General features: G+C 44.3%; 1 protein-coding gene across 10 annotated transcripts in view; it reads left to right on the forward strand.

Annotated features, from left to right (window-relative positions):
- Window positions 1–2,471: 2,471 nt before the first annotated feature.
- The window catches only part of CNOT1 (CCR4-NOT transcription complex subunit 1), a 64,534-nt gene continuing 48,673 nt past the window's right edge, over window positions 2,472–18,332 (forward strand). For 9 of the 10 annotated variants that reach the window (XM_067302712.1, XM_013948585.2, XM_067302716.1 and 6 more), the window contains exons 1-8: window positions 2,921–3,213; window positions 8,994–9,270; window positions 14,004–14,111; window positions 14,793–14,891; window positions 15,441–15,509; window positions 15,613–15,667; window positions 16,094–16,297; window positions 17,766–17,934. In XM_067302712.1, the coding sequence (XP_067158813.1) occupies window positions 9,169–9,270; window positions 14,004–14,111; window positions 14,793–14,891; window positions 15,441–15,509; window positions 15,613–15,667; window positions 16,094–16,297; window positions 17,766–17,934 (806 nt within the window). In that variant the 5' untranslated portion in view covers window positions 2,921–3,213; window positions 8,994–9,168. Of the gene's footprint in view, window positions 2,600–2,920; window positions 3,214–8,993; window positions 9,271–14,003; window positions 14,112–14,792; window positions 14,892–15,440; window positions 15,510–15,612; window positions 15,668–16,093; window positions 16,298–17,765; window positions 17,935–18,332 lie in introns of those variants that run through there. The other variant, XM_067302713.1, reaches the window with a different exon arrangement.

The raw sequence follows: 18,332 nt of genomic DNA on the forward strand, positions 1-18,332 counted from the left end.
CGTTGATGACGCTGTGTTGGGGTAGGGAGACGTCCCCAGACGGTGCTTGGGGAGGAGGCTACATCCCAAAATGCCGGCCAGCTAGGCTCACCATGACCTCTCTGTGCTTTGGTGCAGCGAGAGCTCAGGGCTAGCAAGCATTCACCAGGACTTCTCCGTCCTCCCTTCGCCAGCCTGGAGCCGGCCAGATCTCTGCACTCCCGAGCAGCAGCCGTGCTTTTGCGATGGCAGGTCTCAACCCTCTCGCGCACAGTGGTGATGCCGCATGTGGTTTAGCAGCATGAGTGCCAAGGAGAGCCACCGTTCCTCCTTCCTCGGGGAGGCTGTGCTTCCTCTGGGGGCTGCTCCTGCCTCTGTGCCGAGTGCGATTCCTCGGAGATGTGAGGCCGTGGGGTTGAGTCCTGGTACCTCATGTCACCTGCACTACGGCAGGATTTACACCGACATGGCCCCTTCTACCAGAGCCTGCTGGACCGGGGCCTGCGAGCGCTGGTGTACAACAGTGATGTGGACTTGGCCTGCAGCTTCCTCGGTGGTGAGAAGTTTGAGGAGCCTCTGAGGTGCCTGGCGAGGGGCAGGGAAGGACGGGGCTGGGCTGGGGCCACGAGAGAGGCTGCCTCAGTGCGCTGTTGTCCCCGGGACGCGGAGCTGGCACATCCCCTGGCAATGCTCCCCGCCGGCATGGGGCAGCGCTGGTCCCGCCAGGCCGCCGGCCGTTTTGGGGAGCCGGGGGGTGCTGGGGCAGAGCGAGGGCTCTCCCCACGGCTTGGCTCCCGCCCCGCAGGCGCTGTGGCCCTACCAGCCCTGGTACCATGACGACCAGGTCACCAGCTTCTTCCAAGAGTACGAGCGGGTGACGTTCCTCACCGTGAAGGTAGGTGCCATCCCCACGCGCGGGGCTGCCCCCGGGGCTGGGATGGGGCTCCAGCCCGTTGCCGCCCTGTGCCCTGATGGCTCCTGTCACCTCCCGCCTGTGCAGGGCTCAGGGCACATGGTGCCACAGTACCAGCCCAGCCAGGTGCTGAAGATATTCAAGAGTTTCCTCCCTCAGACCTACACGTGAGCGTCCTGGGGACTGTGCCGCCCCAGCGCAGGGTCAGGCCGGGCTGCCTCAGGTGCCTCGCTGCCGCGCGCCATGGGGGGATTTTAGCCAGCCTGCGTATGTGTGTGTACATAGAAATAAACGTGTTGAGCGAGCAAACGGAGCGGTGATTTTGGCAGGGGTGCCGTGGGGGAAGGGCATGGCGGCCCCCCCCCCTTCCCCACATGGGGCCCAGGGCAGGGCCCAGCACAGCCCAGGCCTCTGGGGCAGGCTGGGGCAAAATGGCCTCTGTGCCCACCCCCGGGCGGGAGCCTGGGCCGCTGCACTGTGCTGCGAGGGGCCGTGCAGTGCGTGGGGCTGCACCACTGCGCTGGGAGACGGGGGGGAATGCAGTGCAGGGGGCCATGCCACCTCACTGTGGGGGAGATGCTGCAGTGCATGGGGCTGTACCGCTGCCTGCCAAGGCGGGGGCTGCAGTGTGGAACTATGCCACCAGACTGCAGGGGGGGAAGGGGGATGAAGTGTGTGGGGCCATACCAGTGGGCTGCAGGGGGGAATGCAGTGCGTGGGGCCTTAACACTGGACTGTGGGGGGGAATGCAGTATGGGGGGCCATACCACCACACTGCAGGGGGGGGAATGCAGTGTACACTGCTGTACCATTATACTGTGTGTGTGAGGGGGAATGCAGTGTGGGGGGCCGTACCACTACACTGTGGGGGGAGCTGCAGTGTCGGGAGCTGTACCACTGCACTTGGGGGGGGTCCAGTGCTTGGGGCCGCACCACAGTTCTGCGGGGGTGCTGCAGTGCCCTGCATGGAGGATCTGGTCCACAGCAGGTAGGGGGTGGGCCGTCCCACTGTCTGTGCTCGAGGGGAGGAAAGCTTTCCCAGCGGCCGGCCCCGGCGAGGCGGGCTGCGTGGGTGCCCAGGCGCCCCCCGCGCAGGCGGGTGGGCCCTTCCGGGGTCGCCGACACCAGTGCGGGGGGCGGGTGGGCGGAGGCGGTGCCCTTTGGCGCTCCCCGTCCACTTCCCCTTCCTGCCCCGCCCCCCAGCGGAGCGCCCTGGGCTGATTGGCCGGCCTCGCGAGCCCTCGCCTCGCCCGCAAGCGCTGATTGGCAGCTTATGCGCATGCTTCGGCCAAGATGCCTTCCGGCTCTGATTGGCCAAAGCCATAGGAAGGACTCCAGCTCCTTTCGGCCAATCAGCGCTTGGCGCTCACTCCGCGCGGACGGCCGAGGAGGGGAGTGGGGAAGACGAGTGAACGTCCCCGAGAGGTCGCGCCGCGCTGATTGGGCAGGCCGAGCGCGGCGGCTCTCTCTGATTGGGCGAACTCCTGGCCAGGGGGCGAGAGGCTCGGCCGTTGCCCCTCCCTCTCCGCGCCTCCTCCTCCTCCCCCCCCCGCTGGCGTGCCGCGAGGGGACGGGGGAGGGGAAAGGCCGCGACGTGAGCGCGCGACCCCGTCCGCCATTTTGTAGCGAAACCAGCGGAGGCGAGAGGATAAAAGCGCGAGCGGCCCCAGCCCGGCGCCCCACTCCGGCCCCGACTCACCGCCTGAGGTGAGAGCCGCCCGCCGCGGCGGGCCTCGCTTCGGCCCGCGCCCCGGCAGCCCCAACGGGCGGCGGGCGGGGGTGGGTGGTGGTGGTCGGAGCACCGGAGCCTCCGGGGCGGAGGGGGGCGGCGGTGGCGGCGGCCCCCCGCGGGGGGCTGGCGGGCGGCGTTGTAGGCCGCGGCGGGGCCGGGCCCCGGGAGCGGCGGGAGCAGGGCGGGAGGCGGCGGGGCCGGCAGGGGGAGCCCGCGGGGCCCGCCGTTTCCGGGGTGCGTGTGGGGCTGCCGGCGAGGCGCCCGCGGCCTGGCCTCCCCCGCTCCCCGCCCGCCGCCGCCCCTTGCCGTTTCTCGAGCCGGGGTCCCACCGAAGGAAGGAGAAGCCGAACAAACTTCCAAGGGTTTCGCCTCGGCGCCGGTCCGGGCCGTGCATGGTGGTGATAACTCGTGTGGGAGCCACGAGTGTTTTCAGGTCCGCGGAATGCTGCCTGCGGTTCTCGGCACAGGAAGAAAAGCTCCTCGAACAGATTGTGTTTTGATCGCTTCAAGATGACACTGAAGTCTTCAGCGTTTTATTTTGTCTTCGTTTCTCTCCACCCTCCACTTTTGTAGAGTTGGATCGTGAAAGGTGAAGCTTTGAGAAACTTGAAAAGGAGCAGATGCTGGGCCTATGCATGAGTTTGATTCGGTGACCTCTTTAGAAGATCTGTGTTGTTGTAATTTGCCTAATGAAAAAAAGTAACGTGTAACCAGTGGAATATAGTAGTACAATCTGGTGGCATAACTTTGCTGCAGACTACATGGAAGAAATGCATCTCAATGCTGACATCTAGTTAAGGACACCCTGCGCAGTAGCACAGACTTGCTTATTTCAAAACTAGGAATATCAACAGTTGGCTGTTTTGACAGATACTGGTTTGTTAGAAATAGCTCCTTTGCAATAGTTCTCTTACTCTGAGTAGTATTATATCCTTTGTATAAATTGAGGTCAGTCATGATTTAATTTCAACAGACTACAAACTATTTTGTTTGGACTATATTTACAACAGAAATGAGGTAACAAGTCTTTGTGCATAAATATAATAAACACAAACAGGGACACTTAGTCACTTGCTGTGTCACAGATTTAGACACTGTCTTTTTCCGAGTCCGACTTTTTAGAAGGAAGTACAACATGCTACCTGTGCATGCTGGCTTCTTTTTTAAAGTAGGTAACAAAACAGGTATGACATCTGACAAGTCATTCTTGATGCATGTAGCTTAAATGCTTCCTGTTTCTAAGTTAACTACATTGCCGTTGACCAAGACTATGGGCAGGACTAATCCAGATGAGGTAACTGTCTTGTAAACAGGAAACAAAGTTAGGTGGTAAAACATAGATATGTTTGTCCCTTCTGGAATAGTTCCTTCTTTGGTTCTTGTGTCCTTTTGCTTATAAGTATACTTTTAGCTACTGATCCTGTTGTCCTGGTATCCCTGAACCAAACTATTAGTAAACTTGGTATCTCCCTATCTCCCTTCTTTGGAGAAGGACCTAATCCTTTCTATTCTTCTAGCTTAGTGTTTCTACATATTTAATACTTAATTTAATACTTAATACTTTTTTTTTAATTGATGATGAAATGGCTATTCTTGGTGTTCAAGACAATACTGAATAAAGTGGAACAGAGACTGTGCAGCTATTAATGAGCAAAAGTGGATAGTGAGGCTTTGTGACCCTCTGATTGGTCATCAATAAATACTGGGGGAATTGTACCACTGAGAATTATAGTCGAGGGCCTTACTATTCTAGCCAGCTCTGTTTTGTTTTATAGCTCTGGCTACTGTTATGCATACGGCAGTTCTCCTTTGCTTCTTTTTATAACATTTAACTGTACTAAAACACTTTTTGGATGGAAAAAAAGTCTGCTGCCTTTGAGAATGGGTCCTTCATTTATCTAAAATGGAAACTTTATGCTGCAGTGTCTAACTGAATAGAAAGTAGGATGTGAAAGTTTCTTGGATTTCTTTTTATTGTAAACTCTCCTTGTTGAGATGTGAAAATACCTAAAGTTGCCGTGTCATGATGCATGCCTGATGTGTTTGAGGTAGGTCCTGAACCTGAAACTTAGCTGGCCTTAACTCAGTAGCATAAGCATGTGTGCTTAGTTTAACTGTTACCTGTAAATTGAAGTTGCCATGTTTAATCAGCATCAGTGACTTCCAGTTGGCTGGAACTGTGCGGTTACCCAGTAAACAGAATATTCAGCTAGTTCTTCTGTGTGTAAATACCTAAATTTGAACTAGTGAAATTGAGCTGTAGCTTACTGTACTATTAATGTGACCAATGCTGTAAGGTTTTCCTTTCTATAGTTTTCAAAATGACTGCCTGTAATCTAACTTAACTGTAGTATGATTTGAAACCCTCCCCCCAACCCCTTTGGAGCACTTCTAACATGGGTCTTCCGAGAGGCGTGCAACTTTTTCGTATGTTCTATTTGTGCATGGATTTGAAGAAATGGGTAAGAGACTTATTCCGAAGAGCAGCTTTAGTGGTGTTGCTCTTAGTATATTTTAGAAGATGTTTTTTGGCAGGAATTTAGAACCTTACCAGAGAGCCTGTTGCTGTTCCTGTTACTTCAGCTATTTTACCCTCCACATGGAATACACATGGCCTTAAATCTGTAGGCCTGTTCCTGAATGTGTGTGGAGGACTTCAGGTTTGTTCATATTATCCTCTGCAGCAAGACTTAGTTGCTTCTAGTGATCAGCTTGGGGTTGGTAGAGAATGTTGTATGCAACCAAGCATCATGGAGTGAGTGTTTTAACTTGATGGGCCTGCAGGTTTGTGCAAAACTAATACTAAAGTGTTTTTGCCAAACCTGACTACTGGGTACATATCTACCCTGTCCATTTTGTGCTTTTGGATTCTTGCCTGCAATTGTATCGTATTTACGTTTTAATAGCCCAACCGAACTCCACAGTGTTAGAGAATCTACTAAAACTTCTACCCTGCCAAATGTTCTATGTGTGGTCTGTTGACTTCCTTAGAAAGTGTTCAGGCTAGATAATACTGCAGATTTCAGTAAATATTTTTTTTTATCTCTTAAATCAGCTGTATCACACAATAGACAGTGGAAACCTTTTAAGAGCTCCTGAGTCTTGTGGCCGATAGCTTAAATCTATTGCTGTATCATAGGAACTGTGGTTGAAAGTAGCTAATTTTATAAATACAATTTTTGTTTGTTTGTTTTACTGGCTGAGGCCCGAATTTTCTGAACCTGTAAAGATAGCAAGTCTGCCACATGGACTGAGAACCTCTTGAATTCTTGAAGCCAGTAAAGCAAGTTTCATTCCCACTAAGACTATATGCATCTAAAAATATAGTCTGCTTTGCATAGCATTCATAGCTTTCTTAATCGGTACCATAGAAATTGAAGTCTAACTTTGCATTGAATGACCAGAGAGATATCTGTCCACTTCCACTTTTTCTGGCAGTGCTCCCTTAATTGCTGTAATTTTATATCCCATTGTAAGTTAGGTTGCACTGTTTGACAGCCTGAAACGTTGCTAGTTTGGTGCTTGTGAGAGCTGTCAAATTCTTTACTGTGGAACAGAGTATGTATCATACAAACAGTATATTTAGAACATAAATAGGAAGCTACTTCCTCGGACTATTGTGTTCTGTCCTTGCGTCACAGTATCTGCTCAGGCACTCTAGTTCTGCCTCCTTGAAAAAGAAAATCCCATTTCGAGTTTAACTCAGGTTCTTCTGTGACACTGCCGGATTTTACAGTTAGAAAGTGGGAACACTTGCTGTGGTTCTGTGCAACTAAAACATGTTGAAGTGCTTTTCTTGGGAGAAACAGTGATGCTAATGAAGGGATGGTCAGTGTCGGTGTTGTCCGCAGGGTATTGTGTAGTAGCAGGGAGGATCATATTTACATCAGACACTGTGTTTTGGCAGTAGGCCTGTACCTTACTCAGAGTTCTAGTACCTAAAAGCTTGATTTTTTGGGGTGGAGTAGGTGTGATTGCTTCACTGTTTTTATCAGTCTGAGGAACAACGGCTGGAGAAACGTGGGTTTTTTCTTCCCGGTGGCCAGAAAGGCAAACTCTGAAACTTGAGTTATTGCTTTAAAAGTGAGCGAGTCAGAATTTTGGTTTGCTCCTGTTCCTGAATCTTGTGCCAGGCTGGTTGCTGAAATCTAGTGCTCTAATAGGGACTGAATTGCATTCCTCTTGCCAGCTGCTTCAAGTACTTTGTGGCTTTTGCAGGTGTAAGTACTACAGAATGGCTATCTGTCTGGTTGATATTTAACAGACGTTTTTCAAAACCTTTATGTTGGCCCAGTAAGAACTGCTGAAAAGCATATACTTGCCTTGCCCAGAGACACTTTCTGGATGATCCCAAAAGGGGAATCTATTTATCATTTAGAAAGCAATCAGATATGCGCTACTGAGAATTTCTGATAGCTTCTGTGGCCACCATCCTTCCTGAAAAACATTGTTTTATGGTTCATGGGGTTTTAAACCTTTAAATACTGGTAATGGATTGTAGTCTGTCAGATGTACAAAAAGAAAAATTGAAAGAGTTCTCTGTAATTCTTCTTCCTGCAGGAGTTTTAAACATGTTCACGAATTCTTTCGTAGTTCAGCTGCCTTGTCTTTGAAGCCTTAAAGAACTTTTTCGATATTATAAATTTCTCGAGTTTCTTTTTCACCAAATCTATTTTTTTTGCCAAAGTGGGTTCTTGTATAGTTTCAGAGAATGTGCAGATAGTTGATGTACATTTTTACTTAATGTAATAATCTTTTACCAAAGAACAGAACAGTCTTCATCCCTGTGAATATTATTTGGTACTCCTAATGTTTTTTGTACCTGGGAGACAAAAAAGAGGAGAACTTAAGGTTTCCACCAAAATGTTGTATATAAACTTGCTAACCCTTCCAAGAAGCATCTTGCTGCCTTTACCACTGAAAAGTTATCAGCTGTGTGGATTCTTTGGTCTATGGTAGGAGAAAATGGTCAAAAATATAGGCAGATGCCTATAAGTTGTGATTCTAAGTGTAAGGGAGTAAATACCTTTTTTATAAAGGGGAAGGGAAAGAGTTCTCTTTCTGATGAGCAGCACAGCCTTTTCTACTGATACTGGTACTATTGCTTGTTCTAACTTGTGTAGAAAGATGGCAAACATGTAGAGCCAGGCTGCTACAGTGGTTGCTTTCTAAATTTTGTTGCCACAAGCATTAGGACTGTCAAATTAACACATCATTGGCACAGTCCATCTCTATGATGAGGGAGAGACTTTGGAAATACGTACTGCTATTCTTGGCCGTACTGCCAAGGTGGTAAAGCAGTAATTTTTATTTTGAAAAGGACATCTTCAGAGTTTTGGCAAGAAGCCGGGGACCTTTGTGTTTTGAGCATGTAGAGCTTTAATATAGTGAATCCTCACCCTGATTCCACCCCTGATAGGTTCTCAGGGTACAGTTTCTGTTGAAACTACTACTCTGACCATTGCTTATGCAGTTCTTGTTTTGGGATGTAATTTTATCACATTGGTAATCTGTAACTTAACAAACTAGATGTCATTTTAAGTGCTCAGTTTTGTGTTGTCATAGAAATTTATTAAGCTGGCAAGCTGTGCTGTTCCAGCACACTGGAAAGCTGCTTTGGTAAAAGCCAAATGTTAGGGTTAGCTTATAGCAATTCTTTGTGTTACTCATTCACAACTGCTTGTTTTGGTGTGCGTACAGATGAATGCAATACTACTTTGATCACAGTGAGACAAACTGTTGCAGAGATGGTTAAATAGGACATTTTTTTGTATAAACTTGTGATTGATGCTTTCAATGATTCTGACCTCTGATTGCTGCTCTGTGGTATCTAATTTATTATGCATCTCATTTTCTTCTTTCTCACACTGCTGAAAGAGTAGTCATTCTTTTGACTGAGCTGTTTGCTAGCTCTTCCAGTCTGGCAAAATGCAGAAATGAATAAATGTGGCTGGGTAATGTGAAAACAACTAAGCTTGTGTTGTGAAAACTTGACTGTGCTTCTTTTTCCTAGTGGACGTAGCTTAACTTATGTGAACATTTTGACGCAACTATCAAAAATGTCCTTCTTATCAATTTCTCTCTTAAACTTTATTCTTCTTTTGCAGTTTATCTTGCAAACAAAAAATGAAAAACTCCAATTTGTCTAGGATTTAATTTTCTACCCTGTAGTGTTCTAGTGGAAATTGAAAATACAGAGAAACCATTAACTGCTTCAACATCATATAAGAATTACAAACAATTTTTTTGCAAAGCTTATTTTAAACTTAGAATAGTGTTCAGTGGCAAGATAACAGCCTTTTGGCAATGCCTGGAACATAGCTGTAAAGTTGCTACAGAAGCTAAATCGCATGCAATATTGTCTTTCAGGTGCCATGTTTCAGAACGGAGTAAGACAACTGAGAAAGAAGAGCTGAAGAAAGTAGCACAGAAACAGATACAGGCTAATTGGGGGAAAAAAAATTAACCTGTCTCTGAGGTGACTAAAGGGGAATAATGGTGATTTTGCGCCGGGCTCGGCCGCCTGCTTCCGCCCCAACCAGCAATGAATCTTGACTCGCTCTCGCTGGCCTTGTCTCAAATCAGCTACCTGGTGGACAATTTAACCAAGAAAAACTACCGAGCCAGCCAGCAGGAAATACAACATGTAAGTAAACCAATAATACTACACAGGAAGTCTTGGAAAGAAAAATGGAAGTGTCAAATGGCGTTTGTCTTTGCGTTTGAATTGTACTCTACAGCATTTTCATGTGCGTTGTTATGTGCTGTTTTCAGTACTCCAGAATCGCAGCTCGGTTGGTTTCCTCAGTCTGGCTGTGGAATAAGGCAGCTTTTTCCCTCTCAGAGCTGAGACCAGTATTAACTTTGTAGCGCCATGTTAGAATTAAGTGCTGCTCTTGGATTGTGGTGTGCAAAGCTTTCCTAAACTCCTTCAGGTCAAATCTTTAAACTTGAGTAAAGTTCTGTAAGAACATCATGGGGTGGGAGAGGGAAGAAACAATATATATTTATTGGTCAGAGTCATTGCATTGAAAACATGAGTACAGTAAGATAGTGAATTAGTTCTAGAACTTCTGGTTACATCTGAATAATTTCGCTTACCTTGGATAAAAGTTTTTTGCTCTGTATCTCTTTTGATGAAGAGGGGCTATCTGATGAGCTAGTCAAATGGAGTTCCTCGGTCCTGCTTTTCAGGAGGCAGACAGAATAACTGTAAATCCAAACCAAAAACATCTAAGACTTGGGCTGAGTTCTTGTTTGATCTCCCCTTTTAAAAATAGTTCTGGCTAGAGGGATGGGCTAAAAAGAATTGTCCACAGAGGAGTACTTAGGAGGAAGTGAGTGTTACAGAGTCAGTTTTAGAAACTAGTTTTGTTCAGTCCTCAGCAGGCAGCTGAGCTCCCCCCCTCCCCCAGCCTTTAATTATTTTGTTATACACTAGTGCAGTCCTGCAGTGACTTGAATCAGAGTAGGAGGGCAAAGGGCTTAAGGAGTGTCAGATTCTGGTAACTGATTTTTTTTTGAAAGTGCATTCATTGCTTCTCTTTAGGTCAGAGAGGGTGACTTCAGCAGTATTCAGTGCAACTGCTTAAAATGATCTTGTAAGCTATGGAAATGGAATACAGTCTTTGTAACTTCTAGGTGTAGTAATCAGTGATGATGCAGTATTTTCAAGGGGGAGTACTGATGCCATTTAAGTCATGAGTTTCCATTTTTGTGAGTTCAGGACATGCAAGGGGCTCACCAGAAATCATGCTGTCCTTTAAATCAATACTGTTTTCAATATATTACTTTTACAGCAAGGTCTGAGTGGATTATTACTTGCAGATTTGTCCTGAAAACTTACGTAAAGGATAATAAATGTTTCTTTGGTTCAAGAGAAGTTGGCATATGGATCTTTAAAATGGGGACAGATTGTTCCTTAGGTTGAACTGGAGACCTCTTAGACTTACTGTGTTGAAAGACTGCAGACTGCTCTGTGGAGATAGCTGGTTTGTGCATATTTCCTTGTAACATGGATCTTCTGGGATTTCAAGACTAAATTCCTAAGATCTCCATGTTCCCTTGATTTTTAAAACTAGCTAGTGTCACTTCCTTGTGTGGTTGCTAGTACAAGTTTTCATTAGATAACTGAAGAGGTTATACCTGTATGCTTTAACTGCCTTTGTCTCATGGTATGCTGCTTGGTGTAATTTTTGGCATAACACACTCAATTTTACAAAGATTGCATCTAAGCATACAGAGTAAGTAGGGGAAAACAGACCTGGAGCAGTTCTTCCATAAATGATTAATGAAAATAGTTTCTCATCTTAAAGCTTTGGGCTTTCCTGCCTCTTGCATTTCTGACCAAAATGACACATACATTCACAAACATAACAACTGTGGCAAAACTTAAGCAACTAACTTCTGCTTTAACATGGTTTCGATCATCATTTGACATAGGTGATGCTTTAAGACTGCTTTAAAAACTTGAAAGTTTTATGCATTCGTCAGCTGGATTCTAAAGAATGGGTTCCTCTGCAAAGGTTTTTTTGTGGTCTCCCTCTCTTTCCTGAATTAATGGTAAGGAGATCCTGGCTACGGAGGAGGGAAGGGCTCTGCAGACAGATTCATCTAGGAAAGCAAAGCTTTCTGGATGTAGAGTAGCAGAATTATTTTTAACCTAACCCTACAGTTGCATAAACAGAATCCGACTTACCTCTGTATGGTAAATTCAGATTCAGGTGGTTCAAAGTTCATTCTTAATGGTATAACAAGCAATACAGTAACTTTGAAAGAGGCTGTCAAAATGTGCAAATCTGAGTCTTAACAGGCTTAGTTATGTTTTTGCTCAAACTTCATTCTTTTTAATTGATATGAAAAGATGTACTGGCAGTTCTCCTAACGATAGAATAAAACTAACCTCAGTTTAACAGATGCCAAAAGGCATGCGCTTTTCTTGCAAGAGCTGGATGCTGGCATTTTCAAAGCTATTCAGTTGGCAATCCTCTACTTTTAATAGACCTTTTTTTGTCCCAGAGCTGATGCTTGGAACATGCATGTAGTCTAAAATGATTAAGACAGCAGAAAAGTAGCTAGGGAGTAAATGTATTCTAATAGTTTGGCTTTGCCAAACTCCATTCTTGATGTGGTGTAGCCAATGCTTAGCCCTTTTCCCGAGAAACCTGCCAGGTTTCTGCTTTATTTGTGTAATGTGCTACTACTGTTGAATTGCTGTCATGAGGTGAGAGTTCTGCTGTAACCTTCAGAGCTTAGTAGTAAACAAGCTGTGCCAGTCAGACATTTCTCATAGAACAGTTACTCTTTACAGATCATTCGCTTTATGATCAGATAGGCTGTCTGATAGATGGGAAGACTGGCCAATAGGAAGTTTTTTGTTTTTTTTTCCCCCAGCTCTCCTTGCAGGAAAACTAATACCTTTCATTCTGTTTCCTGGAAAAGCTTTTACATGAGCAAAGCTAGAGTTGAAAGATGCTATGCTGCACTTTCAGCCTTTGCTTTTTTTCTCTCCTCCCATATGTTAAATTTTCAAATAATTAACCTTCTGAAGCTACTTCTAACCAAAGAAGCAATCTAATTCTGATGTGGAGAAGTTGCACTGATGACTTTAATATGGAGTTTTCTTCTGCATCCACCTGCTTCTATGAAATCGTCTTTGGTAGCGGCACCAAATAGCTCACTGAACAGCTAGGAGACAGATCCTGCTTCACACCACTCTTGTTACTATGTCTAAATCTAAGTGTTTAATTGGGATTGCCTGAAGGACTTGCCTATTTTCTGAAGCCTGAACTGAGCTAGCATAACTTGTTGTCAATTCTGTTTTGCTGCCTTTTGTACAAATCTGAGCTCCTTGTTACCTTGTCATGGGAGATGACAGCACTGTCAACATAACTGAAGCGGGTTATTTACTCTGGGCTGATATATCATGAGAATGCATGTTCTAGCCTCTGGTCAAGATGCAGAGCTGTCCCCAGACAGGGATACTTCTTTCTTGGAGGAGCAAAACTTGGCAGCTGCTGGAGTAAGCAAACGGGGGAGGGTAAGGGAAGCATAGTGTCAGATAACGATAGAAGAGTTGAAATGAGAGCAATTGGAGAAATAGCAGAAGCTGAAGAGGATACAGCCTAAAGCAGTGCTCTTTGTCCTTTTGCACAAAAAATATAGGGACACAAGGATATTTATGACAGGGTAAAGCAATGAACTTGACAGAGAAAATCGGAGCATAGATTGGTGTGTACTGGTGTGCACTTGCTTGTTGTGTCAGTTGTTCAGTTAGAAAGGGGGAAACAATGGCAAAAATGTTGCCAATAGATTTGGATTTGATGTTAGCTGTTACTACTTGAACAAATAATATAAGTTACTGATGATAAAGTGACTTCGAGCTTCTGCAATCATGGATTTTATTAAAATAAGTAATAGCAATCAGGTAGATGAGGGAGAACAACCAAAAAAACCCCAACACACTACAGAAACAACCTGAAGGTACTTCACACAGCAAGCTGCTGAGCTGGTCCGTAGCTAAGAGTTTTAAGGCAAATGATAGGGGACATCAGTGTTGTTAAGCACCAGTAATGAGTGAGATAGCTGTTGGAAGCTAACAAATACAGATCACCTATTTATGACTGAGGTATGGCATTCGGTTCAATGAGCAGTGATGACAGAGGAAAGACTTAGTAAAGATGTCTCAGCTGCAGTTTTTCAGCATATGATATTCAGTTTTAAAGCTTGCTAAAGAACAAGTTTGAGTTGAACTTTTTTCTTTAGATGGCAGAAAACACTTACTGTATAGTGTTCCCTTTATGTCTTAAAAGACCCTGGAATGATGGTGGCAAAGTCAGTCATGACCAGGAAGCAAGATAAAGTTGTCTGCCAGCTCAGTGAAGATGTTGCACAGTGGCCTGTGTCTCTGTGATAAATTCATGCTACATAGGCATAGCACAGGGGCATCAGTCATCCCAAGGCTTGCAAACTTAGGCACAGGAGCTCTGAAAAAAATGGGTAAGAGTGAGACCATGGTACTATATGGATTCTGGCCTGCATCAGTGGCAGAGAAGCTGGAAATCCTCAAGGTGACTTGAAAACCGCTTTTTTTTTTTTTTTTTTTTTTTAAGACCACTACCCATAAAATGCATGGCTTCTATGTCAATGACTTGTATGTAGATTCTTTTCTTATCTCTTTTTTGAGACTTTGCATTTGCAAATAGGATTAATAACCTATTTTATAGGTTACTAATTTAAAAGGAAACACTCTCAGCCATTTTGTTGAACAGTAGTTTACTTACCAGTGAAATTACTACGATATCCACAGTACTGGTCCCAGATCATGCTCTGTAATGACTGTTTGTTACCCAGTTGGTTTTCTTGGATTTGTTTTTTCAGATTGTGAATCGGCACGGTCCCGAGGCAGACAGGCATTTACTACGCTGTCTATTCTCGCACGTGGATTTCAGTGGCGATGGTAAAAGCAGTGGCAAAGATTTCCATCAGGTAAAATTTGCCCTGAGGCATCTGCTTGTTGCTTTTGGTTGCTAGAAATCTGCAGTAGGATATGATCCATTTTAAGCACAAAGGCAGGTTAGAGATAGTAGCTTCAAGCAAACTTCTATTATGGTATATAGCCTTTGAATTACAAGCACTTTTCCAGTCCTCTAGTCGGAAGGCATAGAACTGTTGATCTCTGACACTTTAAACACCTTGATCTGGAAAAACAGATAGCTTAAGTACAATGGCTCTGTTCACCACATGCAGTACTCTACTTTGAAAGCCTTCCTTTGTTTTTTTTGAACTTTGTCCAGATCCACTGACTGGCACTTCTGATGTTGGATACGTCTGTTCTCAGGAGTGTTTTTCCATCCTTAAGCAATTTTTCCACAGACTTTTTTAGCTCTTAATAAATAAAACGCAAATATTCCTGGATTGTCTGAGCAATGGATGTAGGTGCATATAGCAAATGAAACAGCATACTCGCAAGTCCAGTTTTCTTTGCCTTTTGATGGAAAATATTTGGTCGCTTTCTCAATCAGAAAATGCTAATCAGAATTTGGACACTAAGAAGACATAAATACCTTATCAGCTTTATTTTCACTGCACATAGTGAAGAGTAGAAGTTTTATTTTATCGTCCTGTGACAAAACAACAGGGGTGCTAAAGTTGCCTTATTCTTTTCAGACTCAATTTCTGATCCAGGAGTGTGCGTCGCTGATTACAAAACCAAACTTTATCTCGACGCTGTCCTACGCCATTGACAATCCGTTGCACTATCAGAAGGTTTGTATGCTTCTTGAAAGGGATCTCATATCAGAAACTGTAATGAATTGGTCTGTGAGAAACCAGCCACTTTTCCTTCACAGTTTCTCAGGGCTCTTATGGCTAAGATTGGTACAACCAAAGTCTTCAAAAATTAAGCTTGCCTAGAAGTTTTGTTTTGCTAGATTAAGCAAGTTACTCAGTCCCAGTATCACTAAAATTTAATTTTAAAGCTTATTGTGATGTTTAGTATAAGCTTATGGCTTGTTTGTGATGGCCAGAACTAAGATAAACCATTGGTGCTCCTGTGTTTCTTTTGGTATGAAAGCTATCATGGGGGTTCAATACTAAAGCTAGCTGAAGAGTGGGATATGCGGGAAGAAACTTTTAGTGTAGATGTATCCAAAAATAGCTCTAGAGACACTTATTTGCCAATATAGGATTCATGTTGAGGTACAGCAAGTGGTTACTGAAATTCCATTACTGCAGATAGACTCTAGATTACCTTGCACATTACAGATGAGTCTGATCACATAAGCAACTCCATTTAACTCTTCTTACCTGTTTCAGAGTCTAAAGCCTTCACCCCATTTATTTGCCCAATTGAGTAAAGTCATCAAATTAAGTAAAGTTCAAGAGGTAGGTGAACATTTATTTCCAAAATATTGAAGTGTCTTTATGACTGACCTTGTTTGAAAGGATGGTTTGCTCTTACTGTGATGTCTGTTTTTATTGTTTATAGGTGATTTTTGGTCTCGCTTTACTGAACTCTTTCAGCTCAGATCTACGAGGTTTTGGTGAGTGAAGTTTCTAAAATACTGCAGCAGGGATACTTTTTATAGCAGTGGGCTAGCAAGATGGATGGGTATGTGCCTGCATGACCTGAGGAGGCTGCTGCAGTTGGAATCAGTGGATCCACTGAAGTCTAACACCATTTTGAGAGGGGCAATAGGCAGCATGGTCATCTTCCCTGGTATGAAATTGGAGGTCTCTTCTGTGACTGACTTGCTAGATAATGAATGAAATTGAGATATTGTGATATTTTACCTTTTGAGTTGCTTATTGACAATTAAACTCTGAGGTATGGATTATGAGACTTCTATTTAAATCTGAACCGTTAAGGCTCGTGATAAACAATAGCAAGAAAATGTTGCGTAACTAAAATGAGTCTTCGTATTAAAGAAACTTTAGGTTTTGACTCTGGCCTCTTTTGTGTTCAAAAGCTGCCCAGTTTATCAAACAGAAACTCCCGGATCTTTTGCGCTCTTACATTGACGCGGACGTCAGTGGAAATCAAGAAGGTGGCTTCCAAGATATTGCAATAGAGGTCCTGCACCTTCTCCTCTCCCATCTCCTTTTTGGGCAGAAGGGAGCCTTTGGGGTAGGACAGGAACAGATTGACGCTTTCCTCAAAACATTACGTAGAGGTAAGTGTGGTGTTAGTCAGGAGGCCTGACTAGATGCAAACTCTAAAATGGGTTTTTGTAACTTGCTGTGCAGACTGCTGAAATGGAGTAGAGGCTGGTGAGGTAGAACTCCTGTCAAAATGTGTTCAAGCAACTTTCACAGCTCTGAACTGAATGAGGAAAATGCCACTTTCCTGGCATCTGACTGTACTGTAATATTTTTCTTTTGATGAGCAGTGACATGAGACAGCTTCAAGGTTTGAATTTCTTAATAGCATGCTTTTTGATAAATATTCATTAAGTGGGCGATATCCTAGTCTTTATTTGGTTGCTCATGTGGGATGGTGTTTGTGGATTTGACTGAAACAACCTCATGCACTGTAGTTTAAAAACCTGAACTCTATCATATAGGAAGCATGCTAGATTAAAATCTCACCTCCTTGAAATGGTAATCAGAGGGCTGTGTATATTGGATGCAAAACTAGGAGAAACGCTTGTACAGCATGGGAAGTGCCTTTGAATAAAGCTGGTTTGTTTTCTGAAGGCTACCCCTGTCCTTGTGTGATGGCAGGTAAAAGTTTCTATAGCCTATGAACTGGTAGTCTCCTTTTCAAAGTGCGTATTACCTGTGAACTCTTCAGAGTAAAGAGGATTTGGACTCAAGAAGCAAAGTGAATTTAAGTCAATCCACTCCTTGGCTCTACAGAGACCTAGAGGGATGCACCCTGTATACAGAAGCAAAAAGCTTCTTATTTTTGATATGTGTATCTTCATTAGAGCAGCGTGATCCAAGAAGATTCATGTATTAGCTCCTTTAATTCCCTTCTCCTCGCCTTGCTTTGGAAAGTTGGGTACTCTTCTGTGAATGGCCCCAAAAGGGTATGGAGGCATTACGCTTCATCCCGCAGATGATGCGGCCTGCCCGTAATGTGTCTTTACTCTGCTGCCTTCTACTGTGAGCAAAACTCTGAGCTGCACATCTGGTTTTCTCATTACCTTAAACTTTGCTTCCGTGAAAGGAAGAGGGGAGCATTCTCTCTTTCTCTCCATCCCCAAATCTCTGTTTTAGATTGCTAGACTTTAAGCTGTAGACTCATTAGAAAACAGGAGCTGCTACTACTTCCTGATTTGGAGGAGAGGCTTGCTCTACTTGGTGTATTGTTTCCTGCTCTGTGCTTTCTTTGGATGACTGCTCTTAGTGATGATCTATAGTTCTAAACGTGCCTCCACCGCAACTGCTAGCTTTTTGAGCAGCTGCAATGAACCTGTATAAGCCTAATCTGCTTTACATTCTTGTTCCTTAGGAATATGTAACTGGCAGTAGAGAACCTGGGAGGTGGGATGGAGTAATGCTGCATGAGCACCCTCTTGATCTCTGCAGCAGCAGGGAAACTCTAGTACACCACTCAAGTTATTTCTAATAGTCACTTGTTTTTTTGTTTTTTTTTGTTTTTTTTTGACACTGATGATTTTTTACTCTCATCTTTAGATTTTCCCCAGGAGCGTTGCCCTGTGGTGCTTGCACCACTTTTATACCCTGAAAAACGGGACATTCTAATGGACAGGATCCTGCCTGATTCTGGAGGGATAGCCAAAACCATGATGGAGAGTTCTCTGGCAGACTTCATGCAAGAAGTTGGCTATGGCTTTTGTACAAGGTTTGTAGGAAAACTTTTGCTTAATTTATGGCAAGGGAATCGAGCATCTTAGATGGTGGTTGTTTCCTTCTTCTTTTCTTGAGACGAAAGGTAAAGACAAAGAACACTTTTACTAAAATGATTGGAATTTCATTAAGTATTATGAGGTCTTCAGTTTTGATTCCTGCTTTGTATTTTGTTTACTTCCAATGTTGTGTGCAGCATATCTGTTGAAACTGTGTAAGACTTTCTCATGGTAAGAAAAGCATCCAAATTCCTTGTGAGATTTTTTTAAGAATTTGGCCTTCAGCATCCTTTATTTTTAACAGAAAATGGCTAGGTAAGCATGAATTCCAAATAAATCCTACCAGGTCTTTGGGAGCACTTTACTCTTATGACAGACTCTCGTTAGCTTGAAG

Source organism: Apteryx mantelli, chromosome 10 (genome assembly GCF_036417845.1).
Source record: "Apteryx mantelli isolate bAptMan1 chromosome 10, bAptMan1.hap1, whole genome shotgun sequence".
NCBI classification, from domain to species: domain Eukaryota; kingdom Metazoa; phylum Chordata; class Aves; order Apterygiformes; family Apterygidae; genus Apteryx; species Apteryx mantelli.